This window comes from Rhinopithecus roxellana, chromosome 8 (genome assembly GCF_007565055.1).
Source record: "Rhinopithecus roxellana isolate Shanxi Qingling chromosome 8, ASM756505v1, whole genome shotgun sequence".
Classification (NCBI taxonomy): domain Eukaryota; kingdom Metazoa; phylum Chordata; class Mammalia; order Primates; family Cercopithecidae; genus Rhinopithecus; species Rhinopithecus roxellana.
Genome location: NC_044556.1, coordinates 3,377,141 through 3,393,882, shown reverse-complemented (window position 1 = coordinate 3,393,882; position 16,742 = coordinate 3,377,141). Strand labels below are relative to the sequence as shown.

The 16,742-nt window shown below is 44.9% G+C and overlaps 1 protein-coding gene across 1 annotated transcript in view; it reads right to left on the bottom strand.

Moving 5' to 3' along the window:
- Window positions 1-8,504: 8,504 nt before the first annotated feature.
- Window positions 8,505-16,742, bottom strand: part of LOC115899170 (zinc finger protein 333-like) — a 33,997-nt gene continuing 25,759 nt past the window's right edge. Inside the window, 6 exon segments of the mRNA XM_030936429.1 lie at window positions 8,505-11,046; window positions 11,049-11,220; window positions 11,715-11,791; window positions 12,327-12,422; window positions 13,192-13,318; window positions 13,958-14,046. Coding sequence (XP_030792289.1) covers window positions 10,124-11,046; window positions 11,049-11,220; window positions 11,715-11,791; window positions 12,327-12,422; window positions 13,192-13,318; window positions 13,958-14,046 — 1,484 coding nt within the window. The 3' untranslated portion in view covers window positions 8,505-10,123.

Sequence of the window (16,742 nt, the reverse complement as noted above, 5' to 3'; positions counted from 1 at the left end):
TCTCTATGCCTCCCTGCCCCAAGTTACTGTAGACAGCCTTCCCATCAGCGCTAATCAATAACTCATATCTGTTCCCTTGGTTACGCACCCTGCACCCATTCCACCCCTCGAAACCACACTTACACACTTCGAAACTGCATGTCCCACCATTGTGACTCATGTCCCCTTCCCCCTTCCTTATTTAGGAGAAATATTCACAAGTAGTCAATTGGGTAAGCTTACATTGTGTAGTCTGACCCCAGCCCATGGGGGAGGGACGCAGAGGCAGGTATTGCGTTAAGGATATAAAACCCCCCTGGCCTCCTTTGTTCTCTGTGCTCTTGCGATCTTGATTGACGTGAGTGGCACCCTTCTGCAGAAGCAAATTGCCTTGCTGAGAGAACTTTGGCCTTGGTGCTGGTTTCACTTGGCAGCACCCAGCATTTATTCCTAGAGCATTTTTATATCCAACATGACCTAAGGTGTAAAGCGATTCACATGGAAGTTTCTGTCATTTTCTTCATCCTTTCCATTGTTATCATAGGTCACTCATTCCCAGGTCTAAAGAAAGTTCGATACAGTAACTGTTGTTTGAGATGAGTGGCTTCACCTACTCATCTCTCTATTGAATACGTTTATAAGCAATGTGCTTCAAGAAATTCTTCAAAGCTAAACGTAAGACAAAAGTTTTTACATATTCTAGCAAGAAAACATGACCATTTTAAAACTGATATGAAGCTACAGAAAAGGCTTCAGGGATGAGAGGATTAGACCACCCCCACAACTTCAGCCAGACCTCAGAGAAACAGACTGTCATCACACCCTCGTATAAGAAGAGACACAAAGCAGTGAGTTTTGTCTTCAGCCTGTAGATAGCAAAAATATTCGAAGAATTATCTCATGCCTTTACCGAGTCTCATCTCAAATTTTGCAGCTTGAGTATTCTGAAAATGTTTTTAAATAGTGGAAATTTTTATAAACTCTGAATTCCAACATAAGATAGCTCAGTTTACTTTATAAATGTGTGCCTGCATGCATGTATATGTAAGCCATTGATTTTCCACCATTGTGGGGAAGAGGGTATAGGGTGAGACTTAACATTAAACGGGATTAAAGGAAATGATTACGATACTGGGACTCTTAAGTTTGTAAATCACTGCCTCAGATATTTGGTTATATTTAACTAATAGGTACATGATATAGTTTGGATGTTTGTCCCCTCCAAAATTCACACTGAAATGTAATCCCCAGTGCTGAAGGTGGGGCCTGGTGGTAGGTGTTGGATCATGGAAGCAAATCACTCATGAATGGTTTAGTAGTCCCCTTGGTGTAAGTCAGTTCTTGCTCTGGTAGTTCACACCAGACCAGGTTGTTTAAAAGAGTATGGAACCTCCCTGCTTTCTCTCTTGCTCCTGGTCTCAGTATGTGACATGCCTGCTCCCACTTTGCCTTCTGCCATGATTGCAAGCTTCCTGAGGCCCTCACGAGAAGCCGAGCAGATGTTGGTGCCACGTTTGTGCAGCCTGCAAAACAGTGAGCCAATTAAACCTCTTTTCTTAGGCCGCGCGTGGTGGCTCATGCCAGTAATCCCAGTACTTTGGGAGGCTGAGGCGGGCAGATCACGAGGTCAGGAGATCGAGACCATCCTGGCTAGCACAGTGAAACTCTGTCTCTACTAAAAATACAAAAAATTAGCCAGGCGTGGTGGCGAGCGCCTGTAGTCCCAGCTGCTCAGGAGGCTGAGGTGAGAAAATGGCGTGAACCCGGTAGGCGGAGCTTGCAGTGAGCCGAGATCGTGCCACTGCACTCTAGCCCGGGCAACAGAGTAAAACTCTGTCTCAAAAAAAAAAAAAAAAAAAAAAAAACCCTGTTTTCTTTACTAATTACCCAGCCTCAGGTATTCCTTTATAGCAATCCAAGAACAGGCTAATACAGAAAATTTCTGAAAATGTGAAAGCAGCTTTGGAACGGTGTAACAGGCAGAAGTTGGAAGAGTTTGGAGGGCTCAGAAGGAGGAAGGAATGTGAGAGAAAGTTTGGAACTTCTTAGAGCCTGGTTAAAGTGTTGTGACCAAAATACTGATAGAGATATGGACAGTGAAGGTTAGGCTGAGGAGGTCTCAGATGAGGAATTTATTGGGAACTGGAGCAAAGGTCAGCCTTGTTATTCCCCGGTAAAGAACCTGGAAGCATTGTGTCTTTGTCCTAAGGCTTTCTGGAAGTTTGAACTTAATAGTAACGACTTAGAGAGTGTCTGGTGGGAGAAATTTCTAAGCAGCAAAGTGTTCAAGGAAAGGCATGGCTGCTTCTAACAGCTTGCAGTCAGATGTGGGAGCAAAGGAATTGAAATTGAACATTACATTTAAAAAGGGAAGCGGAGCATAAAAACTTGGAAAATTCTCAACCTGGCCATGTAGTGAAGAAGGAAAGAGCATTTCCAGAAGAAGAATTTAAGAGGGCTGCAGAGCAACCACTTGCTAAAGAGACTAACGTGACTAAAAGGGAGCCAAGTGCTAAGATACAAGACAAAAGGAAAAAGGCTTTGAAAGCATTTCAGAGATCTTCTAGGCCACCTCTCCCATCATAAATCCAGAAGCCTAGGAGGAAAGAATGATTTAGGGGGCCAGTTCCAGGATCCCGCTGCCCTGTGCAGCCTTTGGACATTGCTCTCCACGTTCCAGCCACTCAGGCTCCAGCCTTGGCTCAAAGGGGCCCAGGTATAGCTTGGCAGCTGTACAGGTTGCAAGCTGTAAGCCTTGGTGGTTCCAGGTAGTATTAAGCCTGCAGATGCTCAGATTGCAAGCATGAAGGAGGCTTAGTGGCTTCCACCTAGATTTCAAAGGATGTATGGAAAAGCCAGCGTGCCCAGGAAGAGGCCTGCCATTGGAGCATAGCTCCCACAGAGGAACTCTACTAGGATTGGATTCCCCCCTGCCCCCACAAGAGTCCCTACCAGGGCACTGCCTAGTGGAGCTGGAGGCCACCTCCCTCCAGACCCCAGAATGGTAGATTCACTGGCAACTTGTGCCCTCTGCCTGAAAGCTGCAGGCACTCAACTCTAACCCATAAGAGCAGTCATGGGGGCTGCACCTTGCAAAGCCACAGGGCTGGAGCTGCCCAAGGCCTTGAGATCCCGTATCTTGCACCAGTGTGTCTTGGATGCAGGACATGGAGTCAAAGGAGATTTTGGAGCTTTAAGATTTAATGACTGTTCCTCTGGGTTTACAACTTGCATGAGGCCAGTTGCCTTTTTCTTTTGGCCTATGTCTCCCTTTTGGAATGAGACTGTTTAACCACTGCCTATACCATGATTGTCTCTTGGAAGTAAATAACGTGTCTTTGATTTCACAGGCTCATGGGGAAGGAATTCATCTTCAGATGAGACTTTTGACTTGGGACTTGAGACTTTTGATTGAGTTGATGTTGGAACAACTTATGACTTTGGGGAGGTATTTAGAAGGGATGATTGTATTTTGCAATGTGAGAAGGTATTGAGATTTAAGGCGCGGGGCAGAATAATATAGTTTAGATGCTTGTCTCCTCCAAATATCTTGGTGAAATGTAATCCAGTATTGGAGATGGGGACTGGTGGGAGGTATTTGGATCACGGGGGCAAATCCCTCATGAATGGCTTAGCCTTATCCCCATGGTGCTATCAGGTCTCACTCTAGTAGTTCATGCGAGATCTAGTTGCTTAAAAGAGCATGCAACCTCCCCTGCCAGGTCACTTCCATTCTCATCATGCGATGTGCCTGCTCCTGCTTCACTTTCTGCCATGACTGTAAGCTTCCTGAGGCCCTTGCCAGAAGCTGAACAGAGGCCGGTGCCATGCTTGTACAGCCTGCAGAACCATGAGCCCGTTTAACCTCTTTTCTTTATAAATTACCCAGTCTCAGGTATTCCTTTTCAGTAACGCAAAAACAGACTAACACAGTACATGTCTCCCTAAAAGTGCTTGGTATTTGCCTACATGTATGAAGAACATAGCATTAAATTCAGCACCAAATAGGTGCTCAATATTTTCAAGGAAAGAATTAATGCACATGTGTAAGAATCAGGCAGCACAGTCACCTAATGAGGAATAGCTAATTTTTTTAACAAACTTTTTTTTTTTAAGACAAAGTTTCATTCATTGCTCAGGCTGGAGTGCAATGGCACAATCTCAGCTCACTGCAACCTCCACCTCCTGGGTTCAAGAGACTCTCCTGCCTCAGCCTCCAGAGTAGCTGGGATTACAGGCTCCTGCCACCATGCTCAACTAATTTTTGTATTTTTAGTGGAGATGGGGTTTCACCATGTTGGCCAGGCTGGTCTTGAACCCCTGACCTCAGGTGATCCACCTGCCTCAGCCTCCCAAAGTGCTGGGATTACAGGTATGAGCCACTGTGCCCAGCTTAAACAAACTTTTTTTTTTTTTTTTTTGAGACGGAGTCTCGCTCTGTCGCCCAGGCTGGAGTGCAGTGGCGCGATCTCGGCTCACTGCAGGCTCCGCCTCCCAGGTTCGAGCTGTTCTCCTGCCTCAGCCTCCCCGAGTAGCTGGGACTACAGGCGCCCGCCACCACGCCCAGCTAATTTTTTTGTATTTTAGTAGAGACGGGGTTTCACCGTGTTAGCCAGGATGGTCTCAATCTCCTGACCTCGTGATCCGCCCGTCTCGGCCTCCCAAAGTGCTGGGATTACAGGCGTGAGCCACCGCGCCTGGCCAAACAAACTTTTTAATGGAGAAAATGTCATCCAATAAACCAAGTGTGAGCCATCCTCATGTGAGCCAACCTAGAACATCACCCACTGTGGACCAGGTTACTAGTGTTATAAGCATGTGCTCCCCAAGTGAATCAATAAGAGAACTTATGTGGGGAAGAGCAATGTATGATCTTACTGTGCTAGGTTTGAAGGCATCAGACACAGCCCTTCTAGAGAGTGTGTATTTCTCAGACCCAGCTCTTCTCATCCTGATCTTTTTGAACCATTTCTTGTTTTGTCCCCAGACCTGCTAGAGACAAAGCATCTTCTGGGTCAGCTCATTAAGAAAGGCAAGGACAAGAAGAGTCTTGGGCGGGACCTAGACAGTGGCACCTGTTTACTGAAAAGGCAGTACACCAGGCAGATGAAGACACCTGCAGGGTGTTGATGATGGTGAAGAGATAGGCAACAGCAGCTGGGCCCACCTGCAGAATGCCCAAACACCAGGTGCAGCCCAAGATGAACAGCTGATCTGTCACCTTGAATGTCAGCATCCTGGATTGGATGAGAAAAGAGGCCCATAATACACCCATAATAACAAAGGCTATTTCATCTCCATCCCATGGATATCTCTGCCCTCTCCTGCTGGTGATTTTTCAGACTGAGTTTTGATCAACCTAGATCTTTACTGTTGATAATTCCCCACAAAAGAAATGCCATTTGGATCCAGGAAAGCATTTTAACTTGGACCAAGGAGAGTAGTGACACTTCATAATATGGGTTTCAAAAGAAGTGTGATCAACAACAACAAAAATCAGTTGCATTTCCATGCACGAACAATGAACAACCCAAAAACGAAATTGAGAAAACAAATCCATTTACAATAGCATCAAAAACAATAAAATACTTTGGAATTAACTTAACCAACGAGATGAAGAACCCGTACACTGAAAGCTAAAAATCATTGCTGAAAGAACTTAAAAGAGACACAAACAAATAGACATACTATGTTCATGGGCTGAATGACTTAATTTTTTTGCAGAAACAGAAAAATATCCATCCTAAAACTCATATGAAATCTCAAGAATACCAAACCAAGAAGTCAAAACCAACTTGAAAAGAACAGAGTTGGAGGTCTCACACCACACTTGCTTATTTCAAAATTTATTGTAAAACTACAGGAATCAACACAACACGGTAATGGCATAAAGACAGATATATAGACCAATGGAATCGAGTAGGGAGCCCAGAAATAAAACCTCATATATACAGCCAAATGAATTTTGATAAGGGCGCCAACATCATTCAATGGGGAAAGGGCAGTCTTCAATAAATGGTGCTGGGAAAACTGGATATGCACATGCAAAAGAATGAAGTTGGACTCTTTTCTTATACCATATATAAACATTAACTCAGCCTGGTGCGGTGGCTCACACCGGTAATTCCAGCACTTTGGGAGGCTGAGGCGGGCAGATCATGAGGTCAGGAGATCAAGACCATCCTGGCTAACACGGTGAAATCCCGTCTCTACTAAAAAATACAAAAAATTAGCCAGGTGTGGTGGCACACGCTTGTAGTCCCAGCTACTCAGGAGGCTGAGACAGGAGAATCGCTTGAACCAGGGAGGCGGAGGTTGCGGTGAGCCAAGATTGCACCATTGCACTCCAGCCTGGGCAACACAGCAAGACTCCGTCTCAAAAAAACAAAAACAAACAAACAAAAATTAACTCATAATACATCAAAGACCTAAATGCAAGAGCTGAAACAATAAGACTCTTAGAAGAAACATAGGGGGAAAGCCTCACGACATTAGATTTAGCAATGATTTTTTGGATATGACATCCAAAGAAAACAAAAAATATCTATAAGTTGGACTACATCAAAATTTTAAACTTCTGCATATCAAAAGATACAATTAATAGAGTAAAAAGGTAACCCCTAGAATGGAGAAAATATTTGCAAATCATATATCTGATAAGGGGTTAATATTCAGAATATATAAAGAACTTCTACAACTCAACAACAAAAAAAAACTTATTTAAAAATGGGCAAAGGACTTAGACATTTTTCCACAGATGACATACAAATGGTCACAACTAAGAAGGAAAATCCCAATGTGTGTTCTTCCAGCCTCTGCTTCTGTCATGTTTGTCAATGTTCCATTGGCCAAGGAAAGTCACATGACCAAGCTCATCTTCAAGGTGTGGAGAAATAAACTCCACCTCTTGATAGGAGGAGCTGCAAAGTCACATGGAAAAGAGATATACATAGAGGGACAGAAGAAGTCATTGTGGCAACCATCTACCACTGTATCATTACTCATCAAGAATATGCAAATTGGCCGGGCGCGGTGGCTCAAGCCTGTAATCCCAGCACTTTGGGAGGCCGAGACGGGCGGATCACGAGGTCAGGAGATCAAGACCATCCTGGCTAACCCGGTGAAACCCCGTCTCTACTAAAAAATACAAAAAACTAGCCGGGCGAGGTGGCGGGCGCCTGTAGTCCCAGCTACTCGGGAGGCTGAGGCAGGAGAATGGCGTAAACCCGGGAGGCGGAGCTTGCAGTGAGCTGAGATCCGGCCACTGCACTCAGCCCGGGAGACAGAGCGAGACTCCGTCTCAAAAAAAAAAAAAAAAAAAAAAAAAAGAATATGCAAATTAAACCTAAGAAACTGCTGCATACACACTAATGTAGCTCAAATTAATTTGAGTGACAGTACCATGTGTTGCCAAGGATGTGAAGCAATAAAACTTTCATTCATTGATGTAGGTTTAGGTATAAATGGTTTCAACTACATTGAAAAACTGTCTGGCAAGATCTACTAAAGCTAAAGATAGGTTTCCTCCAAAATCCAGCAATTCCATTCCTACATTTATACTCGAGAAATGAATACCTATGTACACTTAACAAGAACATTCACAGCAGCTTTATTCATAAAAATAAAACCTGCAGGATTATTCACAATAGCCAAAATATGGAATCAACCTAACTGCCCATCAGTGGATGAATGGATAAAGAAAATGTGGTATATCTACACAATGGAATACTATTCAGCCTTAATGAGGAAGAAAATTCTGTCATTTGTGATAACATGGATGAACCTGGAGGACAGAACTCAAATGTTCATAAACAGAATAGAATCTTTAAATTGTGGTATATTCAGACTATAGACTATCACACGGCAATTAAAAAGCATAAACTACTGATAATACAACATAGATAAATCTCAGTGACACTATATTAAGTGAAAAAAACAGACACAAGAAGGCTGTTTATGGTTCCATTTACATGAACAGGAAAAACAAATCTATGGTGATAGAAGTCAGAATAGTGGTAACCTTTGAGGATGAGGTGGGGCCCAAGGGAAATTTCTGGGATGATAAACTATTTTGAAGGGGCCTGTGGTGGGTATAGACATATGCAAAATTCACCAAGGTGTACCCTAAGATTTATTAACGTTTATGTAAGTTATACCTAACAGAACTTTAAAACCAAAAAAAAAAGAACAAGTAAAAATGGAGACTAGTCCCCTGGCTCTGCCACTGTAGAGAGAGTCAGGCCTGTCACATGCCCCCCAGACAACCCTGATAGCCCACCTTAATTTGCCGGGCCTCAGCTTCCTCATCTGTGAATTGGGGATGATAACAGCACATACCTCGAAGTGTCAGTATGAGGACTAAATTAAAAGATGCGAAGCTTCAGGCAGTGGCTACTATCTATTAATAGTAAACTCTAAATAAGTATTTACTATCATTATGATGAATGGTTGAATGTTCAGTAATAGGGAAAAGGATGACCACTTTATAAGAATAAAAGTAACAATTTGTTGGAAATGTAAAAAATGTATCTATATTTAATTTCATTGCTTCAAAACATATATATGTATGTATATACATAAATTTAAAAAGTGACAGAATGGACAAAGAGTGTTCAGCAATACATAATCACGGTGGAAAGTTTAACATACCTCTCTTAATAAATGCTAGATCACAGATCAGTATTTATAAACGTGTAGATGGCTTTTAAACACATATGCTTGATCTAGCAGACATTTGCAGAATACAATACATTGATTTCAACCATCCATGAAGCATACATAAAAACTGACATATACTAAGTGCATCAGTTAGGAATTATATTCAGCTGAAATAAACCTCCCACCAAAAACAAAAACAAAAAAAACAAAACAAACAAACAAACAAAACCATCTTCTACCAGTAAGAAGTGCCTATTTTTCATGTATGGGACATCCAGAAACAAATAGTCCAGGGCTGCTGCAATCACATAAATATGCCAATTCTATTAAATATATCCTAAATATTTTTTAGATTACAGAAGCAAGATGGATGTGACTTCCAGCCACACTCTTAGCCTGTGGCTTTTACCCTTATGGTCACAGGAGGGCTCCTCTAGCTCTAGACATCATGTCTCCTTGTCCAAAAGGCAAGAAGTGGAGAGATGTGGCTGCATGAAACTATCCCTGAACACAACATCTTCCCCAGAGTCACATCCAGTGACTTCTCACATTCATCCTAGCCAGGACCAGAAGAAATGGCCTGCCCTTGCTTGCAAGAAGGGCTGGGAGATGGAAGCTTTTTTTTAATTATTTTTTTGAGGCAGAGTCTCACTCTGTTGCCCAGACTGGAGTGCAGTAGTGTAATCTTGGCTCACTGCAACTTCTGCCTCCTGGGTTCAAGCAATTCTCCTGCCTCAACCTCCCAAGTAGCTGGGATTACAGATGCATGCCACCAAACCCAGCTAATTTTTGTATTTTTAGTAGAGAGGGGGTTTCACCATGTTGGCCAGGCTGGTCTCGAACTCCTGACCTCAGGTGATCCCCCTGCCTCAGCCTGGGATTACAGGCATGAGCCACTGTGTCCGGCCAGGCGATGGAAGCTTTTAAATAGTGCATGCCACCAATCTGAACAGAAAACCCAGGTTCTTTTCTAAGGAGGAAGGGGCAATTTTGGCTGGCAGCTAGAAGAGTAAGCCACACCAGACCTAACAGCAAATCTCAGCAAATACCTATGACTCAATAACAAAGAGGCCACATACTCTTCTCACCATGTAATTAAATTAGAAACCACCAACAACAAGGCAACTAAGAAATAGCCATATAAGATGCAGGAACCTTCCAGAAAGATAGAAATATTCTGTATCTGGAATGGAGTATTGGTTACATGCATGTATGCATCTGTCAAATTCATCCAACTGTATACTTCAGATGTATGCATTTCACTGTAAGTCATTATACCTCTATGAAAATATATCCACGTATTAGTTTTGAAAAATCTAATTCCAAATAATAGATGGGTCAAAGAATAAATGATAATGGAGGTTAAGACAACACTTACAATCAAACCAAAATGAAAATATTATACATTGAAACATGAGATGCAGCTAAAGGAGTATTATGAGGGAAAGTCATAGCCCCATGTGTTTATATTTTTACAAAATGGAAGTTAATTAGCAAGGGGCCCACAGTATGGATGAGACATGGCTAAAGGCAGGCTACCATTCCTAATGTTCTCTCTTCCCATGTGGGTTCTTTTGTGTACAGTGAGTGAGGAGCTGTGCCTGAAGGCTTTCTCACACTGATTACATTGATAGGGTCTCCCAGCACTGTGTGTTCTCACATGTACAATAAGATGTGAAGACTGACCAAAGGCTCGCCCACATTCCTGGCATGCATAGGGCTTCTTGCCACTGTGAGTCCTTGCATGTTTCCTGAGGGATGAGGGCTCACTGAAGGCTCGCCCACATTCCTGGCACACATAGGGCTTCTCTCCAGTGTGAGTTCGCATGTGACTCTTTAGGGTTGAAAGACGACTCAAGACCTGACCGCAAGTCCCGCACTCATACAGTTTCTCCCCTGTGTGTATCCTCTTGTGCACGTTCAGATGAGTGCTCGTCCGGAAGGGCTTGCCACACTGGTTGCATTCGTATGGTTTCTCTCTGGTATGGGTTCGCAGATGTGTCTTCAGTGAAGAGTGTTCCCTGAAGGCTTTCCCACACTGGCTGCATTCAAAGGGCTTCTCTCCAGTGTGAGTTCTCACGTGGCTCCTAAGGGATGATGGCTGATTGAAGGCTTTCCCACAATCTTTACACTCATAGGGCTTCTCTCCTGTGTGGTTTCTCTGGTGCAAAATCAGGTTAAAGTTCCTTGTGAAGGTTTTCCCACACTGACTACATTCAAATGGCTTCTCTCCAGTATGGGTTCTCATGTGTCGCCGGAGATTCGAGGAATATTTGAAGGCTTGCCCACATTCTTGACAGTCAAAGCACTTCTCTGCAGTATGAGTCTTCTCATGCCTGATAAGGTCAGAGCTGTATCTGAAGGATTTTTCACATTTGTTACATGCATAGGTTTTATCCCCACTACGGATTTCTCAGGCACGATTAGATGGGTGCTCTGGAAGAAGGAATTTCTACTCTCTTGACATTCATAGGACACCTCTCCAGCATGAATTTTCTGGTACTGGAAAAGTGGTTCGATGCTATTAAAAGGTTTCTCAAGTTCATTATATTTATAGAGTTTTTCTCCAGGCTGAGGTTGCTCCTGTCGATGAAGGAAAATGTGAAGACCAAAGGCCTTATTAGATTCACAGACATTCTCCCCTATGTGAAATGAATGTAAGAAAAAGACAGTTCTACATCTAATACTTTTACTGTTTACGGAGTCCATACCATTTCTACCCAGAGTTCCCTCAAGTGAATAGGGTGGATACTCTGTTGCAAAGAGTTATCTTTTCTTTATTTTCATGGGGTTTCTTAGATGCAGAATTTTTCCAATTTGTGCAAGGCTAAAGTAAGTCTTAAACACTTAGTATCTGTGTCATATCTGTGAAAATGCTTACTTGTAAGAACATGATCTACGTTTAGTTTTCCACCAATCCATGACATTCACGGACTCTCTCCCAAGAAACTGCTTCCTCCTGGGTAAGCACTTCCTGCCTTGAATCTCTCTTGGCTCTTGGGCTGCTTTTCTAACTTACAGTAACCCCAGACTCATCCTACTATAGAGAACCACAAATAATCCCTGGTGAGCCTTACCCCTTTCACATCAATGGACAGAATCTCCGTAAAAGGATCTTGGCTAGGAATTGCCTCTTGGGGTTGAAGTTGAGGCTCTGAAATAAATTAGGGAAGAAAAAGTTAAACACAGAGAGAAAGAAACTGTGGGATTAAGGTGACCTAAAAGTAAGCAATGCACATGTGGACTTTTTTTTTTTCAAATACTCATCCTAAATACGGGAAGAAATTGCAATGAGAAGGAACACATCTAAGAGTTAAGGAAAATTTTAAGGTGTTTGGCTAGGTGAGAAGTTATGTAATCAGACGAACATGGGAAGGAAATATATGAAGATTATGACTAATGTTGAGGAAAAATATTAGCAAGAATGTACAGTGGGGAGGAAATGGATAAACACATGGAAATATTAACTATGAAGAGAAAGTAGGACAAATCTTTCTAGGAGATTAATGTAAAGTTTTAGAGATTAAAAAGGAAAGGGAAAAAGGAAAGAAGGTGGCATTTAATAAGGGAGCTCAACCAAACAGGCTTCTCGGTCAAGCGTATGAATAAATTGCCCTGATTGACAGTTTCCAAACTGGACACTCCCTTACTGACCAGAGCTGATGCTCACCTGATCTGCCTGGGCTCACCTGCACAAGTGTCTGAGAGGATGCCCCTGTCAGTGGTCCACTGCTCTCCTCTTTGTTCCAAATAAGACAAGGCAGTGGGTTTGCACAGTTGATCAGCTGCTCATGAGAGAAACAACGCATGTTGTGGGAGGACTGTGCCATGCCCTGACACCAGGGCTGATATTCTCAAGTCTCTAAGGGCTCTAGAGATGGGAGGGGCAAAATGCACGTGTCTAAATTCTGATGGACACAGCCAAACTTTTTCACTGAGGAACTAAATACAAGTTCTCTCACTGGGTCCCAGAGGGCACTGAGGCTCTCTGGTCTACAAAACCAAGGGAATACATTTGAGAAGCCCAAAAGCTTTTAATCACGGAGAGAGAGAGCAGTAAAAAGATCTTCATTCCACAGAAAGGGCAGTAGACTGGAAGCTCATGAAGGTGGGAATTATCTGTTTTTCCACCTCTAGGTTTCCGAGACTTGCACAATTTCTGGAGCTTATGGTTGCTGCATAAGCATGTGATGAAAAGACAAAGCCTTGGCTGGGTGCAGGGGCTCATATCTGTAATCCCAGCACTTTGGGAGGCTGAAGCAGGTGGATCGCTTGAGCCCAGAAGTTCGAGACCAGTCTGGGCAACATGGCAAAACCCCATCTCTACAAAAAAAGTACAAAAGTTAGCCAGATGTGATGACACACGCCTGTGGTCCCAACTACTCAGGAGGCTGGGGTGTGAGGATCATCTGAGCCCAGGAAGTAGAGGTTGCAGTGAGCCAAAGGTTACAGTGAGCCAAGGTCACGCCATCACACTCCAGCCTGGGCAACAGAGCAAGACACTGTCTCAGGAAAAAAAAGAAAAAAAGGAAAGAAAAGATGAAGTCGCCTTACCCACAGAGGCCAGGTTCCTATAGTTCTCCAGCATCACATCTCTATACAGGCTCCTCTGAGTAGAGTCCAGAAACACCCATTCTTCTGGGGTGAACACCACAGCCACATCTGCAAAGGTGACTGGTTCCTAAAACATACATCCATCCCAGCTCAGCCAGGGACCACCCCCACCAGTATGCCAGAGGATGCTGGAGGCGGGCAGGCCTGGGGAAGGGAAACCCCACGCAGAGGACTTTCAGACAGGGTTCTGAGATCCCCCAGAATCTGCCCGTGGGCTCAGGACTCTGAACTACAACTCCTCTCTCTACACTCCACTCCTTAAGTAAGAACAGCAAGAGGCAATAACTAATGTTGCGAGTCCTGGACCTCAGGACAGGACTTATCTATTGACAAGGAGCAGGAAGCTCTTGCAGATTTGTCCCCCTTCTAGCCCCAGGGTCCAGCAGACCTGAGCATGGTACAGGCAAGAGGGAACTACCTGCAAAATGACTCAACTCATTGTTCAGTGAGACCATGAAGACCACAAAATGAGGGCGGCTCACATCCTTGCTTTGTTTTCCCTCCTGGTGCTCAGCAGCCTGGGGAGGGTCTGAACGAGGTGGTGGGATCATGGCCCATGCTCCCCTGCTGCCACCCACTGCAAGAGGCCCAGTCCCTGAAGCACAGAGACCAACCCCATGAAATGATCCAGGCAGGTCACAGGAAGAGGGCGAGTCCAGTCTTTGAGCACAGCAGTGTTCTTTTAGAACAAGAAGTTCTTACCTACCTGTGAACGTGCGGTTGGCAGCCCAGGAGCCATAGCTTCTTCCTCTACTCTGTCCTCCTGAAGCCAGGCAGGGTCCCGTGCAGGCACAGCTAGGGGAGAAGGGAGGAGGTGTGAGGGTTGGTGCCTGGCCTACTGGGCACACTCACAGGCCCCAAGGCTGTCCACCCTGGCTGTGAGTGATCACATCTGCACACACACACATGCCCACACTCACAGGGACACACGCATGTAGACACATATCTGCAAGCTCCTGCACATGTATGCAATCACATACACACACATACACACAGACATGCACACATATACATGCAGTTACATACCACATGCACCTGTGCATATATATAACATATACACACAGACCAGCATACACACAAAGACACTTATAGACATGCACGCAGACACACGCGCACACACACACACACATCCCTTCATTCCATATCCCAAGAGCTATAGACTCAATAATTCACCGGGAGACTCCAAAGTTCCTGCAGCACCCGCCACTGTCCCCTGACTCAGCCTTGGGACAGCTCTTCCTCCCCAGCTGCCTGGCCCCTTCCTCTGCCCCCCTACACTGCAGGGCTAGTGGTGCTCCAGGACTTACCACAAGTAGAGGGCAGATAAACCACAACCAACCTGCAGGTCTGCCTTAAAAGGAAACTTCCTTCCCACCTGCCGTCAAATCAACACCACTCCTCCCTCTGCACCAGGCATCCTCCTTCTGGCCTATGACAGACAAGCAAGCAACTCCCAGATCATCCCTCGTCCCCTGCATCCTCACCTCTCCCTCCCGATGGGACCTTTCCCTTCACTTTTTAAACCTGACCCACACCCAATCCCTGACCCCATATGTTTTCTGCAGCTGCCATAACAAAGTATCAAACTGAGTGGCTTAAAACCACAGAAATGCATCCTCTCACAGTTTTAGAGACCAGGAGTCCAAAACTAAGCTCAGCGGGGCCACGCCTCCTCTGACACTCTGAGCCTCCTCTGACACTCTGAGAAGAGTCCTTCCTTGCCTCTCCCTGGCTTCTGGTGGTGGCCATCGATGCTTGGGGCTCCTTGGCTTGTGAATGCATCACTCCAGTGTCTGCCTCCCCCGTCACACGGTCCCCTCCCTGTGTCTGTCTTCACACAGCGTCTTCCTCATGTTCTCGTAAGGACACAGTCATGATGCATTGGGGGCCACCCTTGTGACCTTCTAACTTGGTTACAGCTGCGAAGACCCTATTTCCAATAAGGCCACATTCACAGGGTTAGGACTTCAGCCTGTCTTTTTGGAGGGGTACAAGTCAAGCCATAACACCCCACTTTTCCCCTGGGCTACCTCTATCTCTTCATTTCCTATCGTGGGCTATCTACCCTCCGTGCCCACTTCCTCCCCTCCTACTTGCTTCTCATTGCCACCGTTCCAAGGGCTGGCACCACCCTGGAATCACCGGTGACCTCCATCCGTGCTGGGAAATCCCACTGATGTGTGTTCATCATCCAATCTCTCCTGGGTTTGCTGTTGTTGTTGTTGTTGCTCCTGTTGTTGTTTTGAACCAGAGTCTTGCTCTGTCACCCAGGCTGGAGTGCAGTGGCACAATCATAGCTCACTGCAGCCTCAAACTCCTGGACCCAAGTGATCCTCCCACTTCAGCCTCCCAAGTAGCTAAGACTACACGTGTGTGCCACCACACCCAGTTAATTTTTAAAAAATTTTTTTAGAGATGGGGGTCTCACTATGTTGCCCAGGCTAGCCTTGAATTCCTGGCCTCAAGCGATCCTCCCACCTCAGCCTCCTGAGTAGCCAGGATTATAGCTGCAAGCCACTGCACCTAGCCAATCCCTCCTTCTTACAGTCCACCCAGCCTGTGATCGGTGATCACAACCCCAGCCTCCTCTTTCTTGTAAGAGCTTCTCCTCCAACATGTTGCCGGCACCCACAGGTTACAGGCCCTCCTCTTCGTGTCTCTCTCAACTCTCTCTGCCTTGCCGTGCAGCCTCACCCATTCTCTGGGTGTCAGTTCCCACACCTTCATGATGAAGCCCAGATCTCTAGGCTGACTCTCACATCTGAACACCAGATCATGCATCCAACCATTGGCTCAAATCTTTCTGCCCATCTAAGGGAACAGGAATAGAATGTACCCAAAATGAGGTCCAGAGGTCAGAGCTTCCAACCACAGAGGATTTGCTGCAGGCCTGGAAACCTCCTAGCATTTGCCCTGATGGGTTTTAAACTTGCTCAGGACCCATGACCCCTTTTTCCCTTCCAGTTTCTCCTTTTGAAATGGGAATGTCTATCCTATGCTTGCCCCATCACTGGATCTTGGAAGCGGATCCCTTGCTTTCTGATTTCTCACAGGTTCGCAGATGGAGAGGAATTTGGCCCCACAATGGACCACGCTCTGAGTCTCCCTCATACCTGCTGTAGATGACTGACATCATGAGTTGTGGGATTCTCATCAGATGAGATGAGATTTTGAGTTGATGGTGCTTAGATGAGATTTTGCACTTAGAGTTGATGCTGGAATGGATTAAAACTTTGGGAATGTCGGGATCACGTGAGTGTATTTTGCATGTGGGAAGGACATGAATTTGGGGGGACTAGAGAACAGACTGCTATGGCTTGAATTGTGTCCCCCCAAAAAATGGGAAGCCCTAACCCCTAGTATTTCAAAATGTGACCTTATTTGGAAATAGGATTGTTACAGATGTAATGAGTTGAGATGATACGAGAGTAGGGCAGGCCCTTAATCCAATACGATGGTTCTCCTAAGAGAAGAGACAGAAACAGAGACAC